This window comes from Rhynchophorus ferrugineus, unplaced genomic scaffold, assembly GCF_030347505.1.
Source record: "Rhynchophorus ferrugineus isolate W39M unplaced genomic scaffold, kcgeb_rfMv2 rfM2, whole genome shotgun sequence".
NCBI classification, from domain to species: Eukaryota; Metazoa; Arthropoda; class Insecta; order Coleoptera; family Curculionidae; genus Rhynchophorus; species Rhynchophorus ferrugineus.
The window spans coordinates 31,110,299-31,122,652 of record NW_027472581.1 but is presented as its reverse complement, the minus strand read 5'-3'; the positions used below and the strand labels follow the sequence as shown (position 1 = coordinate 31,122,652).

The following is a 12,354-nucleotide window of genomic DNA, read 5'->3' as shown; positions in this document are numbered from 1 at the left end:
ATTAAATTAATGGAACTGGGAGATACACAAACAAAATGATTCTCATTCAATAGTAGTTCGTTAAAAATACGGTACTTATGAAATATGTCTTGCGTTATAAATCAATCCTGTCATAAATAGGTAAATTCTTCAATAACACTGACATAATACTTGTTTTAATGTACATATTTTTCTATTTAAGCGTAACTTTTTAATTATATGTTTTACTAGTTTTATGTAATATAGCATGGAAACGAACATAACACCAAATCTAGAATCGTTACTATTTTTATCAGAAACATCATTCAATTTTATTAATATCTGAACTTCACTTTATAGAATATAACATAATAAATTGATTTAAAACTACATGTAACGTTCAGTTCTTTAGTGTTCAGTTTTCTGTACCTACGGGAACTAAGTTTTAACGTTTCTAATAATACTTGTCAATCATATTCTTCAGATATTCGTCAACAAATTTCTACTACTGTTGTTGAGTTTACCTGGTCCAGCCTCAGAAATTTATAATTGACCGTCCTCTGATACCTCATGATATCTGACCTATATATTTTCTAAAACAGATCGTTATAATAATGTTTCTATATTTCATATATTCGTTATACGTTCTTTCTTCAACAAACATGTCCACAAAATTACAGTCTATATTTATATTATTAATGATGTATATCAGCTGTTTTGTTGGAATCAATATTTTTCTATTAAATAGTATCTCAATTATATTATTGGATATCGAGTCTCTATAGAGATCACGATTTCTAATGTAATTCTCTTTCTCGTGACGTTAACAACTTTATTCTGAAACTACCGTATTATGTTCACATTGCTCTTTTTGGCACAAGCCAATCATATTTGTAGGTATTTATTTATAAAAGAGTGCGTTATTTCAATTTAACATAGTTAACAGAATTTCTTCCAAGTGTCGAGTGTACTCTCCTAAATAGCTAATTCTTCTTTCTATGTGGCTGAAACTGCGCTGAAAGCGTATGTAAACGCTTTTCAGCACAGTTTCTCGTCCAATTTAATTATTTCTCTTAATTGTGAACGTGAATTCCAATTGTCAGCTTTGTTCACTTACATTGGCGCAATTTTTAGGATTGCTTTACCAACAGGCTGCGTTAATATACCTGAGGTAATCAAGTGAAATTCAGAAACTTATTTCGAAAAATGTTAAAGCCAGTGTTTTATTTTATTTTTGATGAAATTTCTTTTGCAATAGTAAGTTTAATATCCCCATCTTTTAAGACAATATTCTTATTAAATATATTTAAGCCATTATTCGATTGGAAAATATTTTCGAGATGATAACCGTTTTGGATGCCCCTTGTGTTCATAATAATTAATTAGGAATCTAGTTTAATGCCATATTGTTCTGAGATTCAGCTTTTCGGTAATACGAGTACACATTTCTGTAAGATAATTATAAATTTTGGTCCATTAAATAATAATGAAGTTATAAATTGGATTATTGTATTCTGATAACATCTGCATACATAACAACAGTTTTCTGTTTCCTCAACGCCAGATCAGCGATCACATCAACTATATATACAGAAAATATATCAGTAATAACATTTGTTTCTTATCAGCTATGTAGGAAAATATTTTCGGTTCTAACCATTGTAATAATCTTAATAATAAATGGTTCTGAATGATTAATATCTATTGAAACGCCACAAAATATGTTTTATGAGTTAAAATATAAATCCACAAGCCCAAAGATAATTTTAAAATCTTTTTTTAGACATATCCCACTCCGAACCATTAATTTAAATTTTAAAAAACCCTATTAAACCGCTTTTGTTCTCATAAATGAAATTCGCTTTGAGGGTGGCGTAAAGATGACGGAGGAAAAAATGTTGAAAGTTTTACCGAACTGAACCAGATGCATTAAAATGATAACAGAGACATAAAAACAACGTTTTTGTTATGTCGAGTTGAATGGCGGTTATTTTAATAAAATAAGCCTTATCAAAATTAAACTCGGCTATATGGAACGACGTGTACAAATACGCTCGCAAGCTTTATCGTGATTTTTATTCTATTTGGTTTTTTAGGATGTAGTTCAAATTGAAACAAACAAGCTCTAAAGTACTGATAACTTGTCAATAAATATGCTTTCAGTCGAGAGCTTTATAAATAGTCGGATAAATCTATGGATTACATGACCATTATTTTTCCCGATTTTTTATTTGTTGGTGTTTGGCAGTCAAGTATTTATTACTCAAGTAGTTATAATTTAAAATAATATAATATTGCTTAGTATCAATTATGATTTATCTCCATCATAGTTATCAATTCCTAAACAACGAATACAAGACTTTATTTAAAATGTTGGATGTTTGCATGTATATTGATCATTTTTTTATGACAAAAAGGTTTTACTGAGGAAAATTTGTACATTCTGGTAACACAGCGATGACTTGTCAGAAGGACAATGTTGAATTTATAGCAATCCAATCATCGATTCAGTTTCAGCACTTTATACTGCATCGATCTGAAGAAATAGTAAATAGCAGGTGCTATGTCTAACATAGTTCTCATTCAACCTGCAACCAAAAAATATCCAAAGTGTGGCCAAGCCCAGCAATAGAAGAGGATAATATTTTACTCATACAGATATCGACAATAACCGTTTAATTCGATTTTAGCATCGTAATACATTACACCTAGCTAATCCCACCATATACACAGCAGGAGTTTACAGCCGCTTCGGTGTCAGCGTATTCACTCCTAGACTAATCAATGGCTTTTTTTCTCTTGGGATTCATTACAATATACCAGAGGAAGCTATGACACCGTGATAGTGAAGCACTTCGAAATGACATCTTCAGTCAATTCGTGCTGTAGTCAGGGGTACTTCCTGTGGCATGTATAAGTCTAAAAAGAGTTAACTCAAAAACTGCCAAGCTCTCTGAAAAGTCTATTAGAGCTTGAGATGCGTTTTCGTCCAAAAAGTCTTGAAATTCATCTTTTTGCACCTGTTCTTCATATTTATATCAAAATTCACCATTTTTAAGTCGTTGGAACCAAAACGAAATTTGGAATATGATGGAGCAGCAAAAAAATCCAAAACCGCTTATGAGCTTAGGCAGCAAATGTCTTCAAATTATATAACAAAAGTAATTAATGTCGATTTTAAGCATTCTATGATTAGAGTCTGTATATACAATGAATAATTCAAAATGGAAAAGTGTTATTTTAGGCTAAATTTTATGTGACTCGGTGAATGGAGGTAAAACAAAATGAAACAGTGGTGTTTACATTATGTAACCGTTATTTATTGAAGTAACATAAAAATATAAAAATACAAATGACAAAACGGATGGCAGCGGTGTTACCTGGTGACGAGGCTTGGATAGTCGATGGTGGCACGTCTAAACCAAACGATGGTCGAGTACTGAATGAATGGAAACACCCTTCAATAACATCCTAGATAAACGTCTCGGGGTTGCCAGCTATTCATTATCGCATTCTAGTTGGCGCTGCTGGCACCCCGCCCGTGTTCAACATCTGGGATTATATTTCTGGGTACTTTGTAGACCGTCATTCCACGATGTAATATTCGACATGCCTCAAGGTCGCTACACTATCAATATATGCTTTCAATAAGTTCATTGTACCAAAAATCCCAACCAGTTTGCATTCGACTTGAAATTTTGTCCTTATCATTTTTAACAATCCAGCTAATATTATGCATATTAATTCATCTATTAACTAGAACAACAGGTTTAGAAATTATTTCCAATATCGATGAAACAGTACTATTTGAAGAATATATCTTTAAAGTATGTGCCCATACTATTCAACTAATTATTGAAATTTTCTGTATGATATAATAGACCACGCACCTCTAAAACAAAATTAAAAACAGTAGGTAATGGAGCATGTACAAATACTATCAAGAACACTGACATAATAGTCGTTTCAATGTACATATTTTTCTATTCAAGCGTAACTTTTTAATTATATGTTTTATTAGTTTTATATAATATATCACGTAAAAGAAAATAACACCAAACCTAGAATCGTTTACTAGCGGAAACATCACTCAATTTTATTAATATCTGAACTTCACTTTATAGGATATAAAATATTAAATTGATTTAAAACTTCATGTAACGTTCAGTTCTTTAGTGTTCAGTTTTCAGTACCTATAGGAACTAAGCTTTAACGTTCCTAATAATATTTGTCAATCAATTAAATCTGTATGTAGTAATAAGTTATTCTTCACATATTCATCAACAATTTTTTACTACTGTTGTTGGGTGTACCTGGTCCAGCCCCAGAAATTGATAATTGACTGTTCTCTGATACTTCATGGTAATATCGACCTATGTGTTTTCTAAAACAGATCGTTATAATAATGTTTCTATATTTCATATATTCATTATGAGTACTTTCTTCAATATACATGTAAACAAAATTACAGTCAATGTTTATATTTTTAATGACGTATATTAACTGTTTTGTTGGAACCAATATTTTTCTATTAAATAGTATTCAAATTATAAAATTGGATATAGAGTCTCTATAGAGATCACTATCTCTAATGGGTCTCATGACATTAACAGCTATCAAAAATCGCAACCAGTTTGTATTCGAATTGAAATTTTGGCCTCTTCATTTTTAGCAATCCAGCTAATGTTATCTATTAACTAGAACAACAGGTTTAGAAATTATTTCCAATATCTATCAAACAGTACTATTTGAATAATATATCTTTAAATTATGTGCCCATACTATTCAACTAATTATTGTAATTATTTTCTATATAATATAATGGACCACGCACCTGTAAAACAAAATTAAAAAGAGTAGGTAATGGAGCATCTACACGTATAAATCCATTCAATAACACTGACATAATACTTGTTTTAATACATATTTTTCTATTCAAGCGTAACTTTTTAATTATATGTTTTATTAGTTTTATATAATATATCACGTAAAAGAAAATAACACCAAACCTAGAATCGTTTACTAGCGGAAACATCACTCAATTTTATTAATATCTGAACTTCACTTTATAGGATATAAAATATTAAATTGATTTAAAACTTCATGTAACGTTCAGTTCTTTAGTGTTCAGTTTTCAGTACCTATAGGAACTAAGCTTTAACGTTCCTAATAATATTTGTCAATCAATTAAATCTGTATGTAGTAATAAGTTATTCTTCAGATACTCGTCAACAAATTTCTGTTGTTGGGTTTACCTGGTCCAGCCCCAGAAATTGATAATTTGGGTAAAATGGGTTTCATCGTTTAGAATGATTTTGTCCGAACAATAATGAGCCATTTTGAAACAATTACTGAAGACCAATACTGAAAACACAATGCTATTTCCTTTTATAATCAATTTTAAATAACCGTAAATTCTCAACTTATTTTTTGTTGTAAGCAACCGTATATTTTACATTTGTAAAAGGCATCAATATTTGCGAAAATCTATCTGTGAAATTAGTAAAATCAAAAATGAAACCTATATCTAATTATTAATTTATTTCCAGAGTGGAAAAGCTGTTCTGAGCTGCGTATCAACCCTCTTCAACATATACAGGGGAGAGAAAAAGGAGATCCTGGAAGAAGCAAAAGAAAAACCAATTCCCTCGTCTGTACTGGGTCCCACAGACGAAACATCAGGTAACATTTATCATAAGTTAATTAAATTTACGCTAATTTAATAAATAATTAACGAAACCGTCAAATATACACCACAGCTGTCTTTGAAAATAATGTATCAATAGTTAGCTGGTACTTTATTCCGTCTTTCTGCGGGCATCAGAATCCCGCATCGGAGAAATGACACCACCTCGTGAATGAAGATGTTTAAAAATCGATGTACTTCAGATACCGTAAAAAAATTAAGATGATGATGAACATCAAATATCACGTGGAATAAATAATAATATTAATATGCTATCTTTGAAAATAATCTTGAGGCGTCTGTATTTATGAATAATTTTTCTTTCAACTCTCGTTTTAAGTGTATCAGTTCTAAATTAATTCTAATAATTCAATTTTAAAACTCAGCACCTCAGAAAAATCGCCCCTTCTAATGTGTTTAGTGCTAATACTATTGTCTACTCCTTGTGAAACGCTAATAGATATTCTTTATCCTTCATATTGCCAACTGCCCGGTTTCCTATGGATAAATACGTGATTACCTATCCTGATAATGATGCCAGCTGCTAACAAGTACATATTTCACATCAGTTAGATGTTAAAGACAACTAGTACAATTGTTCCAGCTAACATTAGCATTTTTTCGAAAATAAGATATTCGTTTATGACTTTTTATTAGGTATTTACATATATACTGATTATTTTTTCACTACAAAAAGGTCCTTATTGAGAAAAATTTATACAATATATATTAATCAATGTTTTCAACAGTCAATCAAAAAACTATCACAAAATACCGCTTCGAAAGAACGATGTTGGGAGGAGCGATCCAAACATGATAGCATTTGAATAGATTTTCAGACAATTGATGAATTTTTGCTCTTGGTATTGTTGTAGGAAATTCGCTCTTCATCGCCAGTCACAATACACCACAAAATAACTTTCTTCCTTGCGTGGCAAGTAATGAAACCCGATGTTTAAATAGTTCGAAATGATATTTCGAAATGTCAAATTGTACGGTAACCATTTTAACTCTTTCTGAATCCTTTCCATAACACGTGAACGTTTGGAGGCCGTTGAGTTATCAGCTACTATGATAGATGATGACTGACTCGAAGAAATGTAAAACAGCTAAACACAGCAATAGCACTGTGAAAAGTTTAATGCATTTTCTAGATATATAGGCTATATTACTTTTTATTAAGTGTTTACATATATTCTGACCAGTTTTTCGCTTTAAAAATGTAATTATTGAGAAAATATACAATATATATTAACCTAATTTTTCAAGAATTTTGAAGAATTTCTAGAATGGTGGTTCGGGAGCGATCCAATCAATTATCGATCAATTTTCGCACTTTGTTAGCATTTCAAAACCATATGCCATTAATATGTAAGCCATATTGTATCAATTTGACCACATAACAATGAGAAAGCGTTATGTTTGGTGAGTACGCTGGCTGTGGTAGAGCCTCTCATTTGAGCTGCAACACTGCATACTTTACTGCTCACTATTTATTTGCACTTTGTTTATTCCATGTTATGCATAGAAAGGCTTTATGTCTTGTGTTAACATTTGAATAGATTCTCAAAACATTTATGAATTTTTGTGCTTGGTATTATACTAAATTCGCTCTTCATCGCCAATCACATTACCCCACCAAATTTTTTAATGAGCTCCATAAGAACATTTCTACAAATCATCCAAAAAAAAGTAGTAATGAATGTCGAAAGTACAATTTTATGCGTTCCATAATTCGCATCTATTTACAGTGAATAATTCTAGTTAGATTATGTTATTTAATTATAACCAAATTATATTGATTATTAACCTTTTCACCAATATCTATAACTGATCAAAATATATGCAAACACCTGATATAAAATTAAAATAATTTATCATTTTCAGTTTATTAATTCTGTAATATCTATAATATATTTCAATCCTATTAACGAATTCAATCACAAATAAATTTGTAATTTATGAATTTTATAGAAATCCATTAGTTACAATTAATAAAACAATATGAACGAACAGAAATTAATCCGACTTTTGCCAATAATATAGATTTAAGTTTCGTTCGACGTGCCGTCGCTTTTTGGAATAAAATTAATTATTTTTAAAAGCACAATTCGGAATTAAATTTCCCTTAAATGGAAGCCGGAATACGTTTTTAATTAAAAAATACTTATCGATTAGCGTCCGTGGAATACGAAAAAAAATAAACAAATTCAATTCGAAAGCAACTTTTAATATTGCCGTGGAATAAAAACGGGAATGCAACGATTGGTTGGGTCCCTCCTCGTGTTCGCGGCCGTATCGGACGCGGACATTTTTGGCGTGGGCACTTTTTAAAATGAAAATAACATCCTCGACAATTATTCTCGGTTTCAGATATTGGAAATATTCTACGGTTGATTTTAATCACTTGGACAATCCGAAATATTCATTTGCTTTGTGTTGAATGTTAGGCAGAAAAAACAATGTTGTAATAAAATATAATTTATTTGCTCTCGTTTTTGGGTAAATGATGCGCAAGAATTTTATTTATTTAAATAATAAATAATAATAAATGTATAACAGAAAAAGAAGATAAGTATGGTGAAGAGGATTATCAAATGAGTTTAGATTCCCTAAATCGGATGCCTGATTTTGGTGAGTATTATTTATTAATGACGATTCTGTCCTCGGACCCAACTGCTTGTTGAACTTGCCAAATAATTTTAGATTTTGCGCATGCGTACATTAAGCTCCGTTTATGTTGGAAACAGACAATAATTCTGCTACATTTTTATATATACATATTTTTTATAAAAACATATATATATATATATATATATATAAATTTAATAAATATTCTATCTAATGTTGAAACAATATATAAAGAGGAAAATAAAAATTGGAAACATTTTGAAATAATTTATATTTTATTTAAAAAAGTATTGCGTAAAATGAAATAATAAATATATAATTACTGTATGTCCAGCCTTTCAATTTTTACTCACTTATTAGTACCATATTTAAATTAATTTACACATTTGAACAATGAACATCAAACTCTAAAAATCATATACATAAATATGACCATAAAGAAAACCAAGCATAATGAAAGGAATGAAAATATCCTAAAAATCTACAAATATGATCATCTATGATCTCTACTGCAAATTCTTCTACTATACTTAATCGACAAACCCCATTAATGAATTAACTACATCCATCCAATACATCATTACATCTACAAAACAATAATTTATTTAGCTATAATCTTATATAAAAATACGATCTAGTTTTCTAGTTTGTCATTAGATCATGGTCGATCGTTGATAGAGTTATATTTTGTTTATTTGATCCAGGCCTACTCTTGTTAGCAAATTTAATTTTTTCATAATATCACTCTCCACTATTTTTGCATACTAATAAAATCCTGTCTAATTTCTTCTTCTCTTATTCTAATTTCACGTTCATCTACTATCGCTTTCAACAAATTCTAGCTGCATCTCACTTATAAACTAAAAATTAAATCATTGCTAAAATATATCATAGTTAAAATAAATGTCTAATTATTACCGGTTATTACAGTTTTTGCTACTATTCTTGATGGACAAACCTCATTAATGAATTGACCACTTTCAACACAACAAAAATAATTTTCTTCTCTGTTCATATTAACCTTTGGAATCTTCTGCTATTTTTGAGAGAAATTTTATTCCTATTTGATATCATTGAAAATAATTTGTTATAAATTGGATAGCTAATATTCCCACTATAAATACAACTGATGAATGCTTTGACTTCAATGACAAAATAAGTCATCTAAGTAAGATACTGAAACAAAAAATATAAATAAAATATTTATTTTAACACAACATGCTTTAACATATTTTTAGCGTTTTGTCCTGATATTTCACTTCAAATTTCCTTAAAACGTAAAACTGTATGGATTATATCATTATCTTTTATGAGTTCTTATGGACTCTGATAATTATTCTATTCTGATAGTTATTAGCATTTAATCGTTCAATATCAAAAGTCTAGTTTTCCAACTATTGCCATATCATTGTTTTTAAACGACTGTCCAAGCAATGTATTGCCATATTTGTGTTGATTCCAGGGTTTTTCAGAAGCAATGAGCCCATATGTATATTTTGTCTTCATTTTACAAGTAGTACCTGCAAAAATAATATAACCATAAAGTAATTGTTTATACAGTAGTAGTAAAACATTCTTGTACAAATAATGTAATAATTCAACCTAGCATAAATTTGGTTTCGCCCGTTTCATTAATAATATTTCTCACTTCTTATTTTATTTGCGCTCTAAGTTCCAGATTTTTATTTTCCTTTTGCCTTGTACTTTATAGCATGCCATGAATATAAGAGCTATTGTGGTCTAGTTACCATAACTTCTATTTAGCTTAAACTACAATTTAACAAAAACATAACATTCTACTAATACCGTATACACTTATTTTCGCATTGTTTGCCATTAATTTTCTATATTAAATGATAAATAATTATATTACCTTAACAAAATTTTGTAAAAATAAAATTAACCTAAAAATTAATTCTTAAACTCTTGTAAACAACAGCACGTGAAGTTTATAGGCTGTGTAGTTTAGAATAAATACGTACGAGCAGCTCTCACGGGTTCTATCGCTGAGGTCATATTTTTTCTCCTTTTCTTTTGGTAACCATTATTTTCACGCCTTTTCTGGAATGATATTATCTCAAAGCATAATTATTTAACCATGTCACAGGTTACACTAAATTTATTTAAATGATAACATAAATCTTTATTATTTGTTTAGACATATCTATATAATGAAATTTTTTTAGGGGATAATTTTTAATAAATATAAATAAGATAGGTAATTATTTACTTGTTACTTAATTTTACTGTGAAAAATCTGGCAACAAATCAGAACAGAAGAAAACAAGATTAAATTCAACAAGACCACAAAGGAGTTGAAAGAGATAATTAATAAGGAAGAGAATCAAGGAATTAAAAGCTATTTATAAAACTTAACGTTAACTGATGCAAACAAATATTCTCTGTGAAAAGTAACAAAAAAGATTAAAACACCTCAACAACATAATCCACCAATTAAAATTGACAACAATACCTGGGCTAGTAATGATAAAGATAAAGCGGAAGTTTTCTCTAAATACTTAAAAACCGTATTAAATCCGTACCCATCTGAAATACCCGCAACAAAAGAAAATAACATAATTGACATTCTTAACACTCCGTTTCAAATGGATCTGCCACATAAGAAATTTACAGTTAAGGAAGTAAAACAAACATTAGTTAAAGAAATTAATGATAAAAAGCTCCCAGTTTTGGCTTAATTATTTTCCTAGCACTTGTAAAGTGGCTCAAATCATTATGATTCTTAAACATGGGAAAAATTCAGAAGACGTCTCCTCTTATCGTCCTATAAGCCTATTACCTGTCATCTCAAAACTTTTCGAAAAACTATAAATTAAGAGATTAAAATTAATCGCACAGAAGAGAAATATTATTCCGGACCATCAATTTGTCTTCGATAATAAACACAGAACAACAGAACAAATACATAGATTAGTCAACCGAATTAACAAAAACTTAAACGATTAAAAATATTGCTCCGCTGCATTTCCCGACATTTCTCAGGCCTTCGACAAGGTGTGGCACACTGGACTGCACGTTAAATTGAAAAAGCTTTTCCCCATACGCACTTTCAATTGCTGAAATCGTACCTCTCAGACAGACATTTTATTGTCAAACAGGGTGACGAATACACTGACCTACACCCAATATATTCGGGTGATCCGCAGGGCCGTGTTCTCGGCCAATTGTTATATCTTGTGTATACAGCTGACCTACCGAACTCAAGAAACACTACTGTTGCAACATATGCTGATAATACAGCGGTTTTATCATCACACGAGGATCCAATATCAGCCACAAAAAACCTCCATCTTCATCTTAACAAAGTCGAATTGTGGTTGAAAACGTGGCGTATCAAAGCAAATACTTAGACCCATCTGGACCTAAAGTATTAAAACTGTGGGCTACTACTAGCAAATCTTACATAGATAACCTCCAGAGGTTCCAGAATAAAGTGTTGCGAGTCATCGTGGATTCCCCATATTAGGTGTCCAACAAACTGATTCAACGCGATATCCATATAGAACCCATAATGAGTGTGATTCGAAGTGCTAGTGTGAAATACTCTGAAAGACTATTAGTGCATCCTGATACACCCGCCTAATAGTTAAATGTGCGGGATGACAGTGAAGTGCGTAGGCTCAAACGCAAACTACCATATCTGTTTACGTTCATACAATTTCTCACAATAGATATCAATGACCAAAAAAACATTAAATTCGCTGGTAAAACTGAAAATAAAAAAATAACTGAATATTCGAATATTTGTTTCCGAAACATCAATATTCCATATTGATTCTTATTATACTTCCTAGGATATGCAATTATATACAGTATTATTACAGGAATATTAGTATATAGTAATGTATTAGTTTTTTAATAATGTAGGTTTAGCTACAACTCATATTCTTCAATGTATAAACATTATTCAATATTCTGAGACTTACACTATGCAGGAAATATCTCAAAGTTTCTTCCAGGAATTTGTTTTAGTTTATTGGTCCTTGCAATCAATTTTCGAAATTAAATCAAATACGAGTATTTAAGAATATTTCATTCTTGTTTTAAATGGCACTTAA

General features: G+C 30.1%; 1 protein-coding gene across 1 annotated transcript in view; it reads left to right on the top strand.

The window, feature by feature from the left end:
• LOC143190579 (muscle M-line assembly protein unc-89-like) overlaps positions 1-12,354 on the top strand; it is a 564,424-nt gene that overhangs the window by 462,418 nt on the left and 89,652 nt on the right. Inside the window, exon 6 of the mRNA XM_076394969.1 lies at positions 5,508-5,640. Within this exon, the coding sequence (XP_076251084.1) occupies positions 5,508-5,640 (133 nt within the window). The remainder of the gene's footprint in view (positions 1-5,507; positions 5,641-12,354) is intronic.